Genomic DNA, 23,726 nt, shown 5'->3' with positions numbered 1-23,726 from the left:
TGTACTCTACTTACTGTGCTCTTACAGAGTTCTTTCGCAGCATGGAGTGAGTGTGTCTCGTGAGGGATAAAAAAGTAATGATATTCCTGTCATAAAGTCTGTGAAGATTTGGAGGTGTGAGATGTTTACTGTTTTGAGCTAAAAGCCAACAATAACATGAAACGGCATCCACTGAGAAACAGGGAAAGTCAGAAGAAGAATTAACTACCTATTATGTACTCTGGTTTTCATCTCCCTGGATGACTTGCAAGAGCTATTCATTCTCTTTCTTTTTGCTTACTTAGATACATACCACAATTAAAAACATGGAAATTAAAACTTCATACTCCAGATTTTTCCTTATGCTTGTACCATTTCTTTTCAAAACTTTAAATGTAAAAATTGATAGCTCTGGTTTGGTAAGAAGCACTGACCCAGAACAGAGTCTTCTTCGAGTGTATTTTCAGTTTAAGTTTTTGGCATTCAAAAATTTTATTCTAAATTGGGCATGTGGCTCCTCACCTGCCTTGATTCTCAGCAAAGACCTCTGACTTCAGAACTGGATCCTTGGGGGACTTTGCAGTGATTCATTAATATTAATTAAGGTAACAAGAAATTAGTTCTTTCTTCCTGGCTTCATGATACTGTACTAACTAGTCCCAAGTTACTTAGGAGACACCTCACCCCTTTCTGGTGTGCAGTTCACTGGATGTCTGTCCCAAAACTTTGGTGTTGGCTGCTAACATTTGTTTATGCATATAAAATAATTCCTTTAGAGTTTTGTAAAATTTTATTCTGTTCCTCTGGTAAACAGATACTTAAGGAACTGTATGTATAAAACTACCAGTGAAATTTGTGACCAACCTACCACCTAATGTACTCTTACATGAAATCATTTTGTCATTGTTACTGTGCTATGTTCTCTTTTCTAGTTTCCAAATAAAACAGTAGCCCAAGTTGCCTGCAGTATGTTGAACATGCTGATACATTATGTCCATAGACTTCAACTGTATCAAGCTGATTCACCTTTAAGAATTATTCAAGTAAGTAACTTTTTTTAAATTTAAATTTAATGTTATTTAAAATTAAACACTAGAATGTACTACCCTAAAATTAAACACCTGAATATTGAGAATTCTGTTTTGCAAAACATTGAATTAGTATAAACATAATCTTACTTAACACTAGCAGTAGGGAATTGCAGCACACTTAACTTCCTTACTCCCGTATTGACATGTGATGTGTCTACATCATGCCTGTATTTCCTCGGAGACAAAGTGTCATGAGAATGTTGTCAGTAAAGTACTTTTTTTTTTTTATGTTAGATATCTTCAAGCATGTTTGTTTAAGTTCAGGGGGGAAATGATTGCTTAAAATATGGGTCTGCAATTGTATTTTGCATGAAAGAGTTTCAGTATAAAGCAAAAATAATATTTTCAATAAGCTTCCCGTAACAAGGAGCTAGACTTATGGCCTCTGTGGGTCTGAAACACAGAGAAATGACAGAGGGCTCCCAGATTCTTTTTATATGAAAGCTTCTTAAGAAATACAGCAAGCATTTCTGTGCTCCTCTGGAGACATATTTTTGATAAAATAGAGATAGGGTCCTGAGAAATAGTGTAGCTCAGATAGCACCATACACAAACCCAGCAGCAGATTCTTCCTGCATCCTTCATGTGTGTTGAGTCACCTTCTTTTCATGCCTGAATATTTGAGATAGCTGTGTAATTTCATTGTCCTTAATGCACCTACATCAGTCAAACAGAACATACTTCTTCAATGTATTCTGCAAAACTCAATTAAAAGTGCTTTTATTAAAAAAAAAAAAATGTTAAGGAATACTGTAACTTGTCTCAAAGTACTTGTAATAGAATTTAACCATGAATCTAGTATCATGTTAGATCTACCTGCCTAAAAAATATATTTTAAACTTAAATATTTAGGTTCTATTTTAAAAGAAGTATGGTGTATTTCCCCAGATTCTGATAGCAACTATTACACATCTGCTACCCAGTACAGAAGCTTCCTCTTATGAGCAGGACAAGAGGGTAAGTATTTTTCATTTCTAGTACTTTCTTCCTCCTGAAAGCTGTGTCTTTTCTGAATTAGCTTGGCTGTGGGGCTCATTGGGACATTTAAATTTGGGCACTTTTGGTGCAGTTTGTTGCTGACATCTCCATCATTCTGGGCTCCATTCCCACAAGGAGCTGGAGTTCATCTGTTGCTCATTTTGGTCTTCAGAACTCTGTTTCATCTTGTCTCTGTTGGCAAGAAGTCAAGGGCTATTGTAGACCACACTCATATGCCAAGCCACCCACTTTTCCACTTGAGGATCCTTTCTGTAATTGACCAAGTTTCCCCATGAACTACTGTCAATCATTGTACATCAAATATCATATTAAAAATTGTCTTATCTATTTTGACAAATGTAGTCCTAATGGGTTTCTTAAAAATTGGTTGAAAATAAAAAGACTCAGTGCCCTTGGTCATTGGGTTTATTATACTTTTGAGGGACAAACTCAGAATGTATTATGTGAAATGAGTAAATCAGATACATGGATTTTTTTAAAGACTTCTATTTACCTTGAGAAATATTTTAGAGAATCTTGCAGATATTTATCTTAATTGTCTTCCACAGCTGAGTTTTAAAAATCAAAAACAATTATTTGGTCAGTAAGTTATTGATGGTTTGGTGTGGATTTGTGTCTTAATCTAATTCTGTTCTAGAGTCAGTCAAAACATCCCAAGAGGGAGCTGATTCTTTTGCTGAATAACCTACAGTACAGAAAGTAGTTGGATTTCTTTCAGATGATAACTGGTGCTGTTATCAGCACCAGTTAATGCATAACATTATTGCTATGTTGTGAAGGACACTATGTGTTATTTATAAAGCACTAAATACAGGTGAATTGGTTCCATTTTGTGTAATCCTTGATTCACTTTGCAGTGAAATTTATGTGCAAAATGGCTCATCAGCCTTAACTGAACCTGTGTTATCTGTCATTTTAAAAACAACACCCTAGAAAACAATCTTGAAAACTGTGAGTATCTTCTTAAGTATATCTGCTCATAGAGATCACCTGATGAGAAACTGTTGAATGGATGGTCTCTGTTAAAGACCTCAGTAGCCAAAATTTTTACTGATGCTGTAGGTTTTGAAGATACAGACATTAACAAGTGGGGCTTGTCATTACTGCAGAAAGCTGACTTTACTGAATTGAAAAAAAAAATAAAAAGGCAAAACAGAAAAATAAAATAAAGTTATAAACATGACGTAGCAGGTGCTGGCTTAATTGATTTGTAATGGAAAGTGTCTTTTCCAGTTGGTGGTTTCTTTACTTCTGTGCTTATTGGATTGGATAATGGCCTTGCCGTTGAAGACTTTGCTGCAGCCTCTTCATACTACAGGAGCAGAAAATGATAAGAGTGAAAGATCTGTTCTTAATTGTATATATAAGGTACATGTTTCTTTGCTCACTTATTAAGAATTTGGAGGTAGTGTCAGTTTTCATAGAAATGAAGGCAAAAATTTTCTGCAAGCTGACCTCCGTGTAGATTTTGTTTTACATTTTGGATGGTTAACCAAACCATTTTTTTTATATCATATGGATTGCAGATGCTTGTACTGTAGAAGGCTAATTATACATTTAATACAGAAGGATGTAACTTTTATATATCAAGCAATTTCATTTAGCACTAAGCAAAGCAAAAAGCACTAAGTTACAATTACTGTCTTTAGGAACACAGGAGAAAGGGGTTTTTTCCTTTTTGCAAGGGAAGGGGATTAAAACCTCTAGCAGCTTAGACCTAGCATATGTAATTAAAGAAGATAGGAAATCTAAAAATAAAGGTAGCCTAATGATTTTTTTGTAAGTTTTGAATCTTTATTGTTAAATTCCACTTTGGTGGTAATAATTTTCTTTGCAGACCAGAATTTGTTTCTGTAAACATTAAGCATCTAAAATTTTCCAACGTTTCATCGTGCCTTCTAACAAATCAATTTTCAAAATGCAAATAAAAATAAACTTAATTTCTTATAAAACTATTAAGCATAAACTTCAGTAGTTAATGTAATGAAACTCTGGTTTTGTTCTAGGTTCTGCATGGATGTGTCTATGGGTCTCAGTGTTTCAGCAACCCAAAATATTTTCCTCTAAGCCTTTCTGATCTGGCATGTATGGATTATGATCCTTTTATGCATTTAGAAAGCTTAAAGGAGCCAGAGCCACTGCATTCTCCAGACTCAGAGAGGTCTTCTAAACTTCAGCCAGTCACTGAAGGTTTGTCTAATTGCCTGAATACATTTTTTTTCCAAAAGATTTTGTCTTGGTTTTCAGTATTGAAGAGTTAATGTAAAGCACAGGTTTTTGGCTATATGTAGACACTAGGTAAGAACCATTAGTATGGAATGAGCAAATGTAATCTAGAGCAATTACTATTTGATTAACTGAAATAAGTATGTTCTGAACAACACCAAGATCAATATGATATAGATTCTTCCATGCTCTGTGTATCAGCAGAAGTGTTAATTATTGCAGCATGGATAAATGTTGCTTTTAATTTTACTTTCTGTAAATTAATTTGATTTTTTCTTAATTTTGCTCCTTTTGCTAGGTGTATTTTGGATTTTTATTCCTGTTTGACATTGCAATATTGAATGCTTTCTATGAATTTTTTTAGCCTGTCATAATTTGTTGTTGATTTGTGTGCTGCTAAAAACCACAGATTTGTCTAAAACAACAGAAATTTTCTCTCATCTGGTTAGAACCTTAGGAGACATGGGAATTAACATTTTCTTCACAACTCAAAAATAAAAATAAAGAATCAAGAGTCTAAGCTACAGAGGACTATCATGTTTTATGCAGTGTATCTAGTAAATATCAAATAGCTACATAGGGAAGAAAATTGAAAAAGATGAGATTAAGATATGAGCAACTCGGTGTAGTGCTATCCTGCCTCTGTATTAAGTTGTTCCATTTAGGCTTTTTTAAGGGTATTAAGAAGCAGATAAATGCAGCAGTTCTTTGTAGCAGCTGTGTGCTAACAGCAGGTGATTTTGTGGTCTGTAGTGACTACGTGCTGTTTTTTATGTAGAGAAAATGGCTAATCATTGTGCCCTTGTCTAAGGCATGCTTCATCATCCTCAAGTACTTTTTTGGCTAAAGAATTCTAAACATAGAGCTGTCCCCTAATAAGCTCAGTATTGGATTGAACAAGTCTGATCTGAGAACTACTGGCAGGAGGAGCTGTAATTATTAAATTTACTGAAGAATGAAGCAAGGTACTATAGTTGGCTTTTCGTCAAATGGCTGTGGCCTTATTAGTAAAAAGTAATCATCTGCAGGGTCAGAATGAAAGAGGCTTTGAAGGATTCATTCTGTCCTAATTACAGTCTCACCTATACATATTATGTAAAGCTAATATTTAAAGCATTTGCCAAAATTTACTTCCACTGCATGTTCTATTACAGTGTAGTGAATAGTAGTAGCTTTTTATGCCTGGCATCTTTTGTATTCCGTAATAATCTGTAATTATGGGTTAGAAGCAAATGCTGTGTGTCTTTTTTAATCTGACAATCTGAAAAGACAACCCTGAATAGATTTCTCTTTAAATGAATATGGTTGCACAAAGCCTTAGCATCAATATCTTCATTTTGCATTTCCAACCATGATCTTTTCTTTTATGATTTCTTGTTAAATTTCTTAATAAAAGTAATTTCAGATATTCCTTTTATCTCTCCAGATAAATTAAGTTTCAGGGTTCTGGAATTGTAAGTTAGACTGTGAAATTTAATTGGCAGGCTACAGCACTACAATACAATCCTGGTTCTGCAACCTTGGCACTTCTAGTCCCCATTGCCAGGCAGAGAATAAAATTGGCAGTGCTTAACCGATTGCACAGCATCTGTTCTCCCTGGCATTGTTGGAGTAGTGAGAGGAGTAAAACTAGTGGATAACAACCAGTCTGGGTCTCTGTCAAGACAGAGGGTCAATTACTACAAGCTAGCAGCAGAACAGTATGCCAGTGGGTCAGCATCTTTTAGTAGAGTGAAAGGGCTATCATAGTGTCTTTTTTGAAGGAATGGAAATGAGCAGGGCAGAAGTAGGGAATTCAGGGAAGTTCTACAAAGACACAGTAGGAATTGCAAGACTCTTTCCTTAGGTCACAAACAAATCTGAAAGTGCTGAAATGACAGAACTCTTGAGACAGGGTGCTTTAAGGATGGGATTGATTTATCCTGTTATGCCTCCGTTGTTCAAGGTCAGATCCATCACAGGTTTTGTGGATACTTAGCCACAGCATAATGTGGTATGAGACCAGGAAGATACAGGACTTAGAGTGACACAACTGTGTAGTGGAGACAGAATCTACTGAGAGGTGTGGAGCATGCCATGCAATAAACAGCAGGGCAAAGGTTTCTTAAATCCTCTGGGAACAGGTGTATATCAATAAAGAAGATTATTATTGGCCTCTCTTTCAGTAACTTTCCAAGTTCTGTCTCTCACAAGGAAGCTCTTAACCTAGGATTATCTGTAAAACTGTCTTTGTTCTCCTTTCTGTCGCTGGTAAAGTGGTAGATTTTACTATGAGATACACAAAGAATAACTTGGAAATTAGATGTTAAACATATTAAACTGTTATATTTAAACCAGAATGAACTTTTAGCAGCTCCCCATAAGGAACATCAGTAGGAAGCTTTTATTGCATCATCAGAACAAGTCTGTCCAAACTAGCTGCACAAGCTTAATTCACTGCAATCTGGTACATTTCTTTCTGATGGTACAACAAGGCCTTGTGGCTCACTTCGTGTTTGAAAGCACAAAATGGCCCTGAACTATGCAGTTCTTTTATCTTTATACTTATTCTTACCCAATTAAGAATAGATGCGTATATTATTTTTCTTAATGACCCAGTGACCCATCACCTGTGTGCTGCCTGCACTGCGGCATTTTCTAACCAATCACTTACTATTACCCAAAAACCTCTAGAAGAAGAACATGAAGAAGAAAGAAGAAGGAAAAGAAACAACATTCTAAATCCTCCATCTTGCCTTCTGCCTTCTAAACTAATTTAAACTCTAAACTAACTTTTTCACCCAGTGACTTAAGAAATTCTCTAATCTACACACTCACACTTCTAGCTGTTCTATCTAACTTTAACAGTTTTTTCATGTATCACCTTGAAAACATGCTCATGAATTTCATATTGTATGAAATTCAGTGTTCTTCTGGATCTTAGAACTAAGTATCAGAAACAAGGACACACACTCTGTGTCTCAGACTCCAACAAGTCTGTGATGCTTTCATACATCTGAAGAATCAGTGGATTTGTCTGTGTGAAGGCTGATGAACTGTTCCTCTAGTTGGTATCAGCAGCAACCTACTCTAGCTACAGTACAGGCATACAAATGGTGATGGTGGTGATTTGACCCTGGCTGGATGCCAGCTGCCCACCAGTGCTGCTCCCTTATTCTCCTCCCCATCTGGGCAGGGGAGAGGAAATATAACAAAATTCTTGTGGGTTGAGATAAAGACAGGAAGAGATCACTCACCAATCACTGTCATGGGCAAACCAGATTTGACTTAGGGAAATTACTCGAATTTATTACTGAGCAAATTAGGATAGGATAATGAGAAATAAACCCAAGTCTTCAAAACATCATACCCCTACTCCTCCCTCCTTCCTGGGCTTAACTTCAGTGTAAATCTCTACTTCCTCCTTGCCCCCAGTGGTGCAGGGGGATGGGGTTTGGGGGACTGCAGTCAGTTCACCACACATTGTAGCTGCTGCTCCTTCCTCCACAGGGGAAGGACTCCTCATGCTCTTCCCCTGTTCCAGTATGGGAGCCCTCACACAGGAGATTTCTACAACCCAAGTCCTTCCCATGGACTGCAGTTCTTTATGAATGTTCCATTCTGGATCCCCTATTTTTCTGGGTCCTGTAGGCCCAGGCTGCTCCAGTGTGGGTCCTCCACTGGGTCACAAGCCCTCCCAGCAAGCCTGCTCCAGCATGGGCTCCTCTCCACAGTGTGGCTCAGCACCACAGTTCCTGCCAGAGCCTGGTACAGTGTGGGCTTTCCACAGGATCACAGCCTCCTTTGGGCACCCACCTGCTCCAGTGTGGGGTCCCTGGGGCCTGCAGGTGGATCTCTGTTCCACTGTGAGCCCTGTGGGCTGCAGGGGCACATCCTGTCTCACCATGGTCTGCACCAGAGGCTGCAGGGAATCTCTGTTCTGGTGCCTGGAGCACCTCCTGCCCCTCCTTCTTCACTGGCCTTGGTGTCTGCATAGTAGTTGCTTTCACATATTCTCACTCTGCTCTTCTCTGGCTGCAATTTGCTTCTGCCCAATAATTATTTTTTATTCCTTCTTAACTCTTTTGTTCCAGAGGCATTACTTTCATTGCTGATCAGCTTGGCCTTGGTTAGCAGCAGGTCCAGCTTGGAGCTGGCTGACATTGTCTTCATCAGACACAGGGGAAGCCTAGCAGCTCTTCAGAGAAGCCACCCCTGTAATCCCCACACTACCAAAGCCTTACCACACAAACCCACTGCTATCTTTAGCTGCACCTAACTAACCAACTTAGATGTTCGCAAGCCAGCCTGGACTGTATAGTGCCACAATCTGCTAACTTCTGATTTTTTTCTGTTTCATTTCAGGACCATCAACATATATGAAGGAGAATTTTTTTGCAATTATAGACAAAAATATTTTAAAACCTGTTCTTCCTAGATTGCAAATCTGTTAGGTATAGTTGTGATTGGAAGGTACTAGCAACATTATGTGGATACAGTGATCTATCAGTTACTGATTTCATTGCTTTTTCCCCCATTACTCGTATTTCTCCAAACATATTTTAAACTCTTTTGCATACATTGAATTTTTTTCAAACATTTTTCAATTTCTAATGAAAATGTTTACCTTGCCTGATGTTTAGTCTTAGCATTTATTTAAAAAGTAGAAATACAAAGTACTTTTCATTTAAGGCTTTGCTGTTCGCCATTTTACTGAAAGGACACAAAATGCACGCTTTAAAAAGAATATACATAGTGCATCCAGATTAATACAGTTTGTGTTTTGTCGGGAATATTCTAGAGATAGGTTCCCAGTTGCTGCATGTCTATATAGCTGGAGTTTCAAATTAGAAAGGAATGAGACTTGCTTAAATTAAGGTAAAAACAGGAAACTAAGCTAAGAGGAGCACTCTTAGGCTCCCTCTAAACATAATGATGGAAAAATAAGTGCTTTTAGAGAGTGATTCATCCCATTGCTCCAATTTGAGATTAATCACAGGTCATTCTTTAGACAGCTAAAAGGATGAGGAGAGTTAAATTCCACATTCAGTCATTACTTTTTACATCTACTACATAACCATAATTGTTTAAAACTGCTCAGCCAAAGTTGAATTAAAAAGTTAACAGCACATCTTAAGGAAACTTGGGAATCCTTCATTCATGCCACAGATACAAATTAGTTGTGATGGACCTTCAGCCCTTCCACAAAAGAGGTAGTTTCAAGACTGGGAAAAAGAAATAGTATGACATCCTTCTAGTAAATTACCAAATGATTGTTTACACATTTGAATTACATTGCCCAAGACAGAGGCAGTACCATTGTAAAGAAAGCAGTGATGTGTTCTCTCAGGAAGACAGGTCAACAAAGTGGTGAGCTGGACTGCCTTAATGTGTAATGATATGGCTTAGTTTGTAGAATTTGTGGTAAAGCTCTGATGGCTTGCATTATTACCTATTTTCATTTGCCCTCCAGAAGCAAAGAGCATGGTTTAGATACTCATTTTAAGGTTTTAATATATTGATTGTCCAGTTATTCCTGATTGAGGAGATGTGCTTCTAGGAATAAATTAAGTTGCAAAATTAATTTAAAATTTTCATAATTTCCAAATGCATTACTAGGCTTGGGTTTTTTCCTTTTTTATTCCTGGGGAAACCGTCGCCAAAATCCGATTTTCTGTGTGGCAAAAATATTTCAAGATTGCTTTATTTTATTTTAACAGGTTGCATCTTACAATCTGCTCTTCAGTATACTTCTCTTGATACTTCTAATTTAAATTTTCTGTGTCATTTTTAGATCAACAGCACTGTATTCTGAGAGGAGACTCAGATGTAGTGTTTGCATTTTATAAAACAATGACAGATTTATGATTTTAGTTCAAGTGCAAAGTTTTCAGAGAAAGGCTGTATTAGGACTGAGAATGGATCTTCCAAATTTAAATTAATTTTTCCCTTCTTTGTATCACTGTGTCACCTTTCTTTTCCATATGTCCCTTTGGCTCCTAAGGGAGTAAATTCACACACACAGGCACAAAATTACCACAGTCAGGTTTAAGTTCTTGAGGGTTTGCCACACAACAGTCAAAGTAATAGCATATGCTAGAAGGTCCTTATTTCTTCAGGTTTCTCAACAGAACTTAACAAGGGGCATTTAACCATTATAGGGTGGGACTTCAGATATCTGGGAAGCTTGTGTGTCTCTGCTCCTGGAACCTGAGAAAAGCCTTACCTTATTTATCTGTGCAGTGGCAAGTGCTAAATACTTGGTATAAGTACCCTGATGAAGATGGGCCACTCTGTGCATTGTCCAGGTGCTAGTCAGTAATGTCCTGATAAATGATTCTTCAAGCACCCAGTTTATTTTCTCTTTATTTTGTATAAAATCTGCTTCCAGTTCCTTCTTAAATTTCAGCAGATGGCACTATAACTTAATTTCCTTGTATGCTGCCAATATCTGGACACTTAATTCAGCGTCACTGAATGTTTTTGTATTTGTAGATTTTAAACCTCAAGAAGGCTATAGATGATATAAAGATAATATCTAATTTGCTTATATTAATTCTCAAGACATTAATCTATTAAAATACTTGACTAGATATGAGTTTTATAATTGTGTAAATGTTATGTTGATTTTGTCAGCTATTAAATGGATGAAATGTTTCCCTATTTGCAGTTCAGATGAAGTGCTTCCTAAAGGAAGAGAATAGCCAGAATCCCAAACATCTCTTACTTGCTAAACCCCAACTTTTTAAGGGGAAAAAAAGGCAAATACATACTACCTGTTTATTTTTGCAGTTGTCGAATGCATCCATCTTCAGAAACTGAAGATCTGTAATGGCAGTCAATATGCATCACAAATTTGCCTTTATTTTTCCAGTTAAACCAATTAAGACATCTGAAACTGCAAAAATAAATTTGTTTATTAAATATTAGGTTTTGCAGCTTATGAATATCCAACATAAAGGGAGATGCATTCATTACACCTTACTTCTATACCCAAGTTACATATTCTCAGTTAAGACTGAATGAAAAAGTGATGTCGTTCAGAACATTCTGGTTTAATGGATTTTGGTGAGAAAGAAGATGGGAAGTGTTTGCAGCAGTTTTCAATGTTTAATGTAATTTAAAATATATTATATAATCCTAAGGAGTACAGTTTTTTGATCTTCCTGTTATAAATCCCAAATTCAGGGCATCCAAGCCAAGTTGCAGGAGAAAGGATACAGAAAACAAGTACTTTTCCATTTTGATCTTGTTCCCTCTTCCACCAGTCTTATTCTGCAGTGTAATATTTTTGTTTGTGTGTTTTCCAGTGAGTCCCCTGAAGCAGTTGACGGTTGTCTGCCTGAGAGAGTCGCTTTGTCCAGCTCATGTACTTCATGTAGAGTGGACTTGATAAAAATAATTCAATAACAATATAGTACTGGCTTAGCTGGGTATGATACAAATATTAAAAATACCTTTTGTGAATTTAGATGATGTAACGTGCAAGTGGAAGGTACGCAGGAAAGAAGGAGATGGCAAAAACTATATTGAAGTACCAGTGCATCTCACAGGATGATTTTCACATAAGATGGGCACAATTAACTTTTCTCTCCCTCCCAAGGTTTTCTAACCTGAAACTTCGTAAAACGAAGTTGTGACATGAGATTTCCTTTTTGAAAATTTTGATAATGTTAGATCATGTTCGATATAAACAGCCTGGTCTTTGATTTTGTACTTTAAAATTATCCAGTGCTATTCTCAAGCTAACCTACAGCTATATGCTCCCCAGGGAAATTAAGATGGATTAGATCTTTTGTGCATCCATCTTCCTTTGTATTTCTCAGTGTAATGATGTGTATAAATATAAAAATACACTGCAGTTGGAATAGACATCTTGCGCCACAGTTAGGATCTCTACTTCAGCAATTCAAGATTTACTTTCACTAGATAAGAAATTGTGTATTTTAGAAGAACAGTGCTGATAACAAAGCTACGATAAAGGAATTGTGATTTGTAGACATAGACGTAGCTGTAAAATAATGAAGATGCTTCTTTAACTGTTTTAGGATTTTTCATGCTATTTATATACAAGAACAATGGTCATCAAAATACATATTTTTCCACTATTGAGTTGCATATATCCTCAGCTTGCAGTGCTCAGTCTCTCAGGAAGAGACCAAAAGAAACACATAAATCACAGTGTTGTTTTCTGAACTCTTCTTTTAAAACCTGTGCTCTTTCTCTTGCAGTGAAAACTCACATGCAACAAGGATTAATTTCTGTTGCTGCTCGTACTGTGATAACACATCTAGTCAACCACTTAGGCCACTATCCTATGAGTGGAGGTCCTGCTATGCTGACCAGTCAAGTGTGTGAAAACAATGACAATCCATACAGTGAAAGTCCTGAGCTTTCTCCTGAACTTTTTGAGAACCCAAATCTTCAATTCTTTGTATTAAACAATACTTCCTTGGTGTCTTGCATACAAATCCAAGCAGAAGATGACATGCCTGGGGGAGGACTATCTGCTGGACTTGCATCAGCTAATTCAAATGTTAGAATTATAGTACGTGATCTGTCTGGCAAATACTCGTGGGATTCGGCCATTTTGTATGGACCATCATCTTTATGTGGATCTTCACAACCAACATCTTTTGCACTTTCATTATCTCAGCAAGATAAACCAGAAGATGCTATTTCATCTTTTGAGCATGTGGAGGATGTATCTGCAAGAGATGGAATTACACTCCAAGTTAAAAGGAAATTCAGAGACACTGTACCAACGTGGGATACAATTAGGGATGAAGAGGATGCTCTTGATGAGCTACTGCAGTATTTAGGTGTTACAAGCCCTGAATGCTTACAGAGAACTGGTGTTTCACTCAACATCCCTGCTCCTCAACCAGTCTGCATCTCAGAAAAGCAGGAGAACGATGTCATCAATGCAATTTTGAAACAGCACACAGAAGAGAGAGAGTTTGTTGAAAAGCATTTCAATGATGTAAATATGAGGGCTATGGAGCAGGACGAGCCAACCTCACAAAAGCCACAGTCAGCATTTTACTACTGTAGATTACTTCTCAGTATACTGGGAATGAATTCATGGGATAAAAGGTAAAACAACTCATATTTTAACAACTTTTTTTAAGGAACTGTGCTGTTCGTACCTTGATCATAGAGTTTGTTAAGCCAGCAATATTCTAGGCCAGCTAACAAAAGAGAGGGGATGTGCAGCTAAGGGCTAAATGGCAGCTTTATTCTGCTTTTCAGCCTGTCACTTAGAGAAACAGAAAGGAGGAATCTGTTGCATTTTCTGTGATTGATATTCTTTCCTTAGAAAGTGTTTGAAGGCAAATTGAAGGAGTGATGTATTTTCTTTGCATCCCATGTATGTTGCTGCAAAAATCGTTACCTTTCAATGTCAGAATAATACTCCAAAAGTGTCATATTTTCAGCTATTGTGTCGCTGGACAGTGTCCTGCTGCTTTGTCTGCTAAAAGCATGCTTGCATGCAGCCTCAAAGCCTTGCATGTGTATTAGCTAATGAGAAAGATGTGTCCCCTACTATTTATTTTGACATTGGCTGTGCTTGAGTACTGTTTGAATATTATTTAGAACAACAGGAGAGAAGCCATGTTCAATTACAGAAGTAATGTCTCTTTACATTATTTTTTGTGTGTGTGTGTGTGTACTTAAGTGCATGTCTGCATATACATTGGTGCATGTACAAATAATACTATCCTAGAATTTATGGGTCTTTCTGAAATCTTTTTCTGCCATTGCTTTCAAATTCCATATTAGAATTATTGATATATTTTCCTACTATGAAGGGAAATGGATATTCAGTATACTGAATATAACAAAAATAATCTGTGTCACTGAGGTACCACTGGAATCAGACAAAATGTTGGCGTTACAACCCTTCTTACTTGGGTCTTTAATTCCTCAAGGCAGTCTGGTTTTGAACAGGACTGCTTTTAATTCCTCAGTGTTTTGTGGGAAACATCTTAAGCACAGTTAAAAAGACATGAAAACTGCCTTTCTTTCTCTAACATATTGGTTTCGTTTTTTGTTTAAATTGTTACAGCTGGCTGGGTGATTACTGAGCTAAGTTCTGCTCTGCAGTTCAGGGCAGCAAAAGTTCTGTGTTGAATGCACCATCTCCCTACAACAGTAGACTAATGGGAGTATCTTCTGTCACTAAACATATGTATTTTATGGTCCTTCTGTAGAGAAGAAATAGATCCCAGGCAGATTCAATGGGCTGACAGAAGAAAGTGGAAAGAAATAAAGGTTATACTCAGGGCTGTAATGAATATAGAAGACTTGCTGGACTAAGAAAAATTGCTTGTATACTTTTTTAAAGATGTCTTAATTTTTATATATTAAGAAAGGACTGTTGAAAAGGCAGAAGCATTTGCTTACTGTTCCTGAGTGGACCTGGATAGGTTGTTGTACCGTTCTTGTACTGTTTTGTATCCATCAGTGAAGAGGTAATAAAAGAGTTAAAAATTTCTCTGTTTAGAAGGAGCTTTCATCTCCTGAAGAAAAATGAGAAGTTACTTCGAGAACTCAGAAATTTGGACTCAAGACAATGGTAAATTCTTTCAATGACTGCCTACTTACTTGTTTTAAGTGTGCTTTTACTCAAATGGTTCTAATTGCATAGATGTAAGAGTTGAGCTGACGTTTTTAATAGTTATTTTAATTATTAATGTATTTTGCATTGTATTGTAATTTTTTCTGTTACATTGAAGTTGCACTGGTTTTATTTGTAGGGTCAAATTCTGCACATAGAATACCATGAGATAAACAAATTTCAAAATAACTTATGAGCATTTGTATATGCATAACATTTAATTATTTTAAAACTTTGATATATTAAAGTCTCCGCATTTTAAGCTTTGATTGATTCTTTAGCTGTTTCAAATGGTCCCAGTATTTGAAGGCATGGACCTTTAGTTGGAATTGTAGCACAGAATTAAAAAGTAACTTGTTTTTGTAGAAGTTGAAACAAAACCTAGCAGAAGTTTTAGAAGTGTGAGAAACCATCTCCACTTGTTCCAATGTCTAACAACAACCTGTCAACGGAAGACATTTAAATGATGATGATCTTTAAAAAATATATAAAGATTCCTCATTCAGTTGCACAAGCTGCATTTTCACAGTGTTCAGAAGGCACTGTTGTTAATGGTCAGTGCAGTGTGGATAATGCCTGCATTACACATGGTTTTGCCCATGTCAAAAGCCCACCTATTCCATTAGCAATTGGTACAGCCAGCACGATCCTGCTGGCATCACTTAGAAGTGATGAAAGGGGAAAATGCTGCTCATGTATAGCAAAACTTTAGGCTCTAGAGAAGATGGCATTAGAAAGAACAGAATGAGAATATGAAAATATAGGGGATATCAAAAAGAAGCCATATAATTGTACTGTAATTCCACTATGCATTTTTTATGCTTTAGAAACCAAGCTCTGTGTGTATTGCTTGCAAATTTTCATTTCATATTAGTTAAGGTACTGTCATGCAATGACCATTCTGTTTTACAGCCGAGAGACACACAAGATTGCAGTGTTTTATGTTGCTGAGGGGCAGGAAGATAAACACTCCATTCTTACGAATACTGGGGGAAGTCAAGCCTATGAGGATTTTGTAGCTGGTCTTGGCTGGGAGGTATTTATTAAATATTTTTATCCTAGATTTTTTTACAAAGACAATTACTGACACCTTCACATATTACAAATCTGGTTCTTCAGCATTACTCACGAGTTTCAGTGCTCACAAGTACTGAAACACACGGGTTTAAAAATGGGACTTAGAGAAAAGGTCCTGATTTAGTTTCATTAGTAATACTAGCCATTTAAATTTAAGCTCTCAACAACTGAAGCAAGTTTGTTCAGGCAAAGATAATTCTTTAATGTGCAGTCCTGTACTTGGCTTTCATGGACTGATTAGGAGGAATCTTGATTTCCCTGTAAGCTTGTAAATTTTTAAGGCCATTGAAGTTTGAGCTTTGCTCAAGTTCAGGGCTTCCAAAAGTACAGACAAGCAACTTCTCACATACTTACTCTCTTCTTCCTGCCTTCTACTGCAGGCATGTATCAGTTCACACATTCCACTCTACTTCTCTTCCAGCTGTTAGAAATATTGTGATCTACCACATCATCTGTATGGGCCTGCAGCTCTTTAGTCACTTGTTCAATACTGTCACAAGGATTTCCTTTTTTCCATCTTTCTTTCAGATGCACAGGATTAATTACCACTGCAAAGTTCGGTTTGGCACTGTTGCACAGAATATACAAATAGCTTTTGGTCCTGGTTGGCTGCAGGTCAGCCAATATATAAGAAGCTTTAAGAAGCTGCAGGCTTTTTGCTCCTCTTGCAACTTGTGCTCATTAGGAGTGTCCACATGAGTGTCTATCTTGTTCTTTGTGTTCCTTTACTCCTTAGGTACAAAAGGACACTACCAGATTAACTGTGTGGATAATAACTCTGACTTTCACACAGGAACAGAGGAAAACAGCTACAAGTCTGCTGATTTTCATGAACATAGATGTTTACTTCCCATATTCAGGAGGAAAAAAACCCAACACTAGTACCATAAGATATCCTTCTTTAGTGGTTTAATTCTCTTAGGCAGTATTAGCTAGTTTAAAGAATTGCCAGTTTGGATTAATATTCCATAATGAGACAACTAATATTTAAATATTTTGACTTTAAATTCTGCATCCTTTAGTATCAAGAAAACAAATATATCCCATGTGGGCAGAGATTAAATGTGTTTCACATCCATAAAACAACTTTTTGTAGTCACTGTTTTAAAGGTGAAACAGCATATTAAGCATGCTTACTTACTTCAGTGTCTGTGTATTTCCCACTGATCGAAGATTTAAAAATTTATTTGAAAATTATCAGTTAGTTTCCTGTGATTTTTTTTTTATATTCACAGAACGAAAATTTCTTTTAAAAAATGTGTGTAAGGTAATAAATTCCCTGGCTGTTACACAGTGTTTTTCCAGAGATCAGGTCAAGGTTGATGTATCAGAGAATTTAAAAAAATTCAGAAAGCACATGTAAGTGACTGCAGTCAAATGATCAGGAAATAATGCAGTAAATATTATTTACGCAGTCTTTCCTTTCTTCTAATCTCGTCTTTCCAGTAGCTTCTGTGGTGACCATGGAATATAGGATGCTAGTGCACTGCAGTTGATTTCCAGTGCAGTAAGAAAATCTGAACTCTATTAGAAACAGAGTGTAACTATACTGTTGGGAAAATGATTTTTACTTCTAAAGTTCAGTTGCAAGTGCATTTTAAAGTATAAAGAATGTATTATTACCTGATAATTTTTTTCTTGTAAAGTTTCCTGGTCTTTATTTCTAGGTAAATCTTACAAACCATTGTGGCTTTATGGGAGGACTGCAAAAAAACAAAAGCACTGGGTTGACCACTCCATATTTTGCTACCTCAACAGTGGAAGTAATGTTCCATGTGTCAACAAGAATGCCTTCTGATTCAGATGACTCTTTAACAAAAAAGGTAGGTGTCTCTGAATAAACAGTGTTCTCTTGGTAATAAACCGAGAGATATTAGAGTCAAAGAAAATCCAGTAATTTAAAAAAAAAACAACACAACAACAAAACACCATAAAAGATCTTTACCTGCTAAGTTGGTATATTCTCTGCCAATTTCTAATTTTACCATACAGGTGATTTTTACCATCATTGTAATTGTTGACAAGATCATATGTAAAGTGGGGAAAAGTGCAGGAGAGTAATGGTTGGTGTAGAAGAAAAAGCATTGCATCTGAATGATATCTTAGTACTTTTGAAACCTTAGATGCCAATTAAGAAATACGTGGTGAGGACTTTCTGAGATGACTTCTTATTTATGTAAGGGTCATCTGCAGGTTATTAGCATAATTTTCCCTTTAAAAAGAAAAAAGGTTAAAAACATGAAGACATGTTTATTGTATATAAGGTGTTTTGTCCTGGAGGAGGCACAGATTCTCAACAGTGATATGATCTCTTATAGCTACATTAAGAAAAAAAAATGGTTTTCTGTATTGGTATTTTTTTCTTTAGAATTTAATAAATTCCACATTAGTGATAATAAGTTACAGTCTGTGTCCTATTATAAATGAACAATTAGCTATCCTCAGACTGTCCCCCCATCCTGCATACATATATCTTCAGATGTGCTAATCCATTCACTAGACACGTTAATGAGCACTGGTTGAAGTGTAATATTGGAGGAACTGAAGCTGGTTGACCTCAGCATGGACTTTAATACTTGTAATTAAATTAGATGGTAGACAGTTAGTAAAGAGAGAAATAGCCATGCCTCTGGCAAGCTTCAATTATTAATGACTTCTTTTTCTTTGTGTTCAACTTGAAGAAAAAATATTATTGTTCTTATTATAGACTGACTATGAATTCTAAGTTCTCACTGTTCCATCTCAGGTTGGTTTGGTTGGTGTAGGGTTTTTTAATTAAAAATGCTTTTGCTTGTGTGCCTGAGATGCTGCATCCTTTCTGTTCTTTATTTCCTGAAGTAGAGTCAGGGTAATACTAAGGTTGTTAAATGATTTATAGAAGTGGCTAATAGCAAAATAACTCATTTTAAAATCAGATTGTTGCTACTGTTTTAGTATAAGACAATGGGGGGGGGTGTCTTTTTAAGTTGACTGTCTTCTTTATTTGTAAAACAAAAATCTGATTTTATAAAACACAGCTTGTAATTAAGCTTACAATGTTTGTTTATAATCTGTTTGAATTAGATCATTACAAAGTGTTGAAAAGGGGGAGAAGATGGGTCGCAGGGAAAAATAATTAATAGTGAATAATTTGAAAGTGCTATGGGCTTCAGCAGAACATAGAGGCAAGATTTCATGTCTGTTTCCAGAAGCGCATCATGAATGAGTGTTTTGGGTAGCTCAAAGAATGACCAGCAAAGTCATTGGCAAAAGTAGGGTTAATATTCAAATAAAAGTGTGACACAGTTCATTTGCAAGGTACTGCCTACTGGATGCTTAAAGCACACAGAGAAGAGTCAGACTAAAATGTAAAATCAATCAACTGAAAACTGAAATCAACCAAGTATGAGCTATGTGGAGGCTGGGGATGAAAAAGGGTAAGGATGGGAAAGGGTAAGGATAAAAAGCAATGAGGAAGATCCTCCCAATGAGTCACAAGGTTCAGAGTGGACCCCCTTGCCAAACTTAGCCCCAGACTTGAACAACAGTTAAAGCCTAAAGCTTTTAGCCACATGTAAACTTAACGGCACTTAACATCAATAGCTTAATTTAAACAATGTAACAAAAGGTTCTGTAGAATTTACTACAGCACAGCAGTTACTCACTTATAGACCTAATTTACTTACAAATCTAAAGTACTTAATCTGAGAGCAAAGTTCATAGTACAGTTGCTATAGCACATTTACACTTGCATGCACACAGATCTAAAGGAGTATGTATGAGGTATATACCTGTAAAAAATTCTCCTGGAGTTCAGTGAACTACTCATGTCAGATGCCTTTGCATCTTCTCAACAAGTGAAGGGGTTGATCCTTGAGCAGCAGGAGTATCAGCCCAGGCTCCATTGGTGGCATTTGACAGCAATCCTCTGAGTACAGAAAACTTGAGTGTTTGCTGCCTCCAAGAGGGAGCTGAGTGCTGTCCCACTCGGAGATGGCAGCCTGCAGCTGACTGGTGGTCCAGGAGCACTCAAAGGGTCTCACTTCCAACCACTGTTTGTAGGGCTGCAAGAGAGTTCAACTTAGTCATAGTAATTTTCCATTCTGTCCACATTTTGGGTTGGTAACTTTCAAAGAAAGTTTGATCACAACTTTGATAACCAGTTCCACTTGGGCTGTTACTCATGCAAGAAAAACAAGTTTCCAAGGCTGTTCATTAAAAAACAGGCGCTCATTAGATAGCCCAAGTTCCTTGGACCAGACAGTGTTTCTGATGCACTCAACAGGAGCTTAGCCCAGGTGCTGTTTGTCAAGGTCAAGGCCTAACGAGCATCTCTAAGATGATAATGCAGTCCAAGGGGGTAGGGAAGGATTCACCGCCACAAAACACTCTGCATCTACATACAGCTTTTCTTGCCAGGTGAGGCTCAGTGCTGGTCCAGGCTTCCTGTGACTCAGCTTGTGAAAGTTGTGTCAGCTGGGCTTCTTAACAGTTCCAGATTGCCCCAGGCCTGTTTCTCTCCTCCTTTATGAAGAGTCTCACTCATCAGAAATTTGGAATATTTGAGGTCTCTATGGATATGTAAACTGTATCAACGGATTGAGATTATATTTTTGGCTCGGCTACTGGTTGACTGTTTAATCAAGCTACTTTATTTCTGTGTCTTTATTTTCTGTTCTTCCTCAGTGTGTTGATTTTGTTCTTTTTGAGCACATTTTCCCAAGAACAGAGGCTTGTGAGCCTCTCTCTGTCTCCTCCCTTCCCTCACAGTTTTTGGCCCATTTCAATCAAATCTAATAGAGACATGTTTAAAAGCTGTTCATTTTATGTATGTTTAATGATGATACCCTGAGGAAAGGAGATAGACTAGGTGAGACTTTTAGTGCTCCTACTCACCAAGTAAAGACTTCGTGGGAAGAAGCATTAGATATCAAGGATCCAGCAACAAAGAGAGATGTTAAGAAATTCATCCTAAACTTGAGGGAAACATCAGCAGAAGTTTACATCTTGGGATAAACCAGCAGGTGCTATTAGGAGACGTGAGTAGGAAAACAGTCTTAATTTATTTACTGTTTCTGCAACTACTCATGCTGCTCGGACTGAACGTATCAGCAAAAGGATTGTGTTTTATGAAATCAGCTCACACACACTATCAAAATTATTTGAGAGCCATGTGAGTGCTAACAGTTCTAATTGTTCTGAGTGCATGTACTGTTCATGACCTTCAGAGAACAGCTGAGATTTGAGCTTCTCTACAGGTCTTTTATGTGATTTTTTATCTGTTTTATTCAATGGAAGAAAAACAAGCAAACTTGCAGTAGTTGGCTTCAAATGGTTGCCGTTTTTTATATTGTAAATGTGCCTAGAGGTACATGATAGGTTCATCTTATAAATGGAAATTAAATTAAATTAAAACAAAACTTCTTCCTGCCACTTGAGCCACTGTAAAAGCAAGATTCTGTTTCAGGGGCTAAGCCATTTTAAAACAAATTTTCCATCAGTCTTAGAGAGTAGTAAATTAAACTTTTAGGTGTCTTGATACCTCTGAAGGATTTGTTTCTGAAGATATGAACAAGAGCAAAAAAAGACGTGAATTCAAGAACCAATGAAAAACTTCTGATTGTGTAAAGGAACTTAAGATTGAAATACATACATAAAATATTTAATTTGCAAATAGAAAATTAAAGGTTTAATGCTGATAATGCAATCCATTCTGGTTTTCTTGCAATTAAAGGTTAGAGTAAAAAGTATTTACATTAACCTTACAAGAATAAGCTTGCAGAGAATATGAGGGCTAAATAACGTAAAGACTCAGTTCTCAGAATGAAAAAAGTTAATAGAGGCACATAAATGAGCTATCACCTGTTTAGTTCCTCCTTCCTTAAGAGGAACTTCCTAAAGGAGTGAAGGCATTGTGAGAATTTTATACACACAGTATATAAATAAAAAGTAGTAATGTTGTTTATGATTAGAATACTAATTCAACTTGAGCTTTTGGTGCATGACATGATCCTAACCAGCTCCCAGTACGTGTGTTTTTTTTATTGTATTGCTAACATGTATTGGGAACTTGAAGGTTTATAGATGTGAATTGTTAGTACATCATTTTTTTGAGTTACAATTAGATACACATGTTGCTAAAAAACCAAACCAAACAAACAAAAACCCCAAACACACCATAGTTATTGAGACAAAGTTTTGTGAAAGGTTAATCTAGGAGATTTGTGCACTGTAGACAGTAGTGCTGTTAACATTAAATGGACAAAAGTAGCTGCATGAAGCCATTACTTAATATCTCTGTTCCTTTTGTTCTTTTTGTAATAAACACTTCCATTTTTGAAGAAGAAAAAAGTTGAGGCTAGCTGTTCCATCAGAAGAAAATATAATAGCTTTTTTTTCCTCCCTCCTTTAGGTAAGTGGGTATTAGAAATTACAGTAATTTTGGCAAGAGTTCAAGGGTTAATGTAACAGATAAATAAAAGGAATTTTCTGTAAATTGAGCCCTGCATTATTTCACTTGTCTTGCTTTTCCAAACCTAACTCATTTAATTTTAAAAAGTAAATACTTAAATTCTTCCTGACAGTGTGCTTTGCTTTTACTATCGTTTATTACTTCAATTATACTTGGTATCACTTAGAACAATCTGCCATTTGGAAATTTCAGTATAGCCTGCAGCTTAGTTTAAAGTCTGGCTGCTATTGTAACATGTACAGCATATGACACTAATGTATCAAAATTAGATTTGATCATCCCTCCTGGTTATATTTATTTCACGTTTCTTTTGTATTCAGTTAACATAAATGTATTAGGAGAGCTGACACATGATGATGGTTATAGAGTAAGAATATTTTAAAGTATTTTGAGTTAAATTTGAAATTTCAGGTAACCTACCAGTCGGTCATTTTTATATATTTGTTCTAATGGAGTAGAGTTTCAAAGCAAGCCTAAAAAACCCTGTTTGTCTCTTTTATCTCCTCGGGGCTGTCTTCCCGACAGCTCAGGTTTAAAATGGCTAAAACAGAGCTCTTAATCTCTTTCTCATTGCCACCTTTCCAGATCACCACAGATAACATGACCATTGTGCCTGTTACTTGTGCCCATAGCCTGAAATCATCTTTAATTTGGTCCACTTTCTGGATTCTTCCATTCATCCTATGCTTACAACTCTTCTTTTTCCCACCTAACACTTCTTCCAACATAGCCTTTCTGTACACACAGTTAAAATGTATTCTCTATATCATAAACTGTTATTTTGATTGCTGAACCTTCCTTTCTCTGGTCTTGACACTTTCATTCTGCAAGAATGCTGATATAAACAACATTTTTCTAATCTTTAACACCTTTTTGCATTTGTAAAACACCTTCTTTGCATTTTTCCATCTCCATTTTGTGTCATGTCTTATGTTTAGATAATGAACTCTCCAGGGCAGTTTGATCTGCATTTAGACTGTTAGAATACTGGTGTGTAAGCTATAGTTCCAGGTGTTTCCAGTGTATCACCAGTTGCTCAAAGTATAATGTTATTTTAGGGCATTTTATTATTTATATTATTGTCTTATTATTTATATTATGTCTCTAGTAGTGATTTGCACTTTGTTAGTGATGTATACACACAAGAAGTTGTAAATTTAGGAAAACAAGTTCAGGAAATAAGTGTGAAGACAATTGGTGGTGAGTTTTGAGTAACCATTAACACAGAATTCAGTCTTGACAGCTATCCATTCTGTGTGCACCAAATCCCATTCTGGTAGATAACACTGGCACCACACCTTCT

At 36.5% G+C, this 23,726-nt stretch overlaps 1 protein-coding gene across 16 annotated transcripts in view; it reads left to right on the top strand.

Moving 5' to 3' along the window:
* The window catches only part of RALGAPA1 (Ral GTPase activating protein catalytic subunit alpha 1), a 132,941-nt gene that overhangs the window by 69,327 nt on the left and 39,888 nt on the right, over positions 1–23,726 (top strand). For all 16 annotated transcript variants that reach the window (XR_001331301.2, XM_005520288.3, XM_088057820.1 and 13 more), the window contains 8 exons: positions 912–1,022; positions 1,959–2,027; positions 3,303–3,437; positions 4,076–4,259; positions 12,506–13,370; positions 14,782–14,853; positions 15,808–15,931; positions 17,640–17,795. Coding sequence is in view for 15 of the 16 variants with exons in the window: in XM_005520288.3 (XP_005520345.1) it covers positions 912–1,022; positions 1,959–2,027; positions 3,303–3,437; positions 4,076–4,259; positions 12,506–13,370; positions 14,782–14,853; positions 15,808–15,931; positions 17,640–17,795 (1,716 nt within the window). In the remaining variant the exon portion in view is untranslated. The remainder of the gene's footprint in view (positions 1–911; positions 1,023–1,958; positions 2,028–3,302; positions 3,438–4,075; positions 4,260–12,505; positions 13,371–14,781; positions 14,854–15,807; positions 15,932–17,639; positions 17,796–23,726) is intronic.

Source organism: Pseudopodoces humilis, chromosome 7 (genome assembly GCF_049639895.1).
Source record: "Pseudopodoces humilis isolate 2021_Gansu_Grassland_sample_001 chromosome 7, ASM4963989v1, whole genome shotgun sequence".
Lineage (NCBI taxonomy): Eukaryota > Metazoa > Chordata > Aves > Passeriformes > Paridae > Pseudopodoces > Pseudopodoces humilis.
Note: the sequence above shows the minus strand (reverse complement) of the source record. Positions and strands in the feature narration are given on the sequence as shown.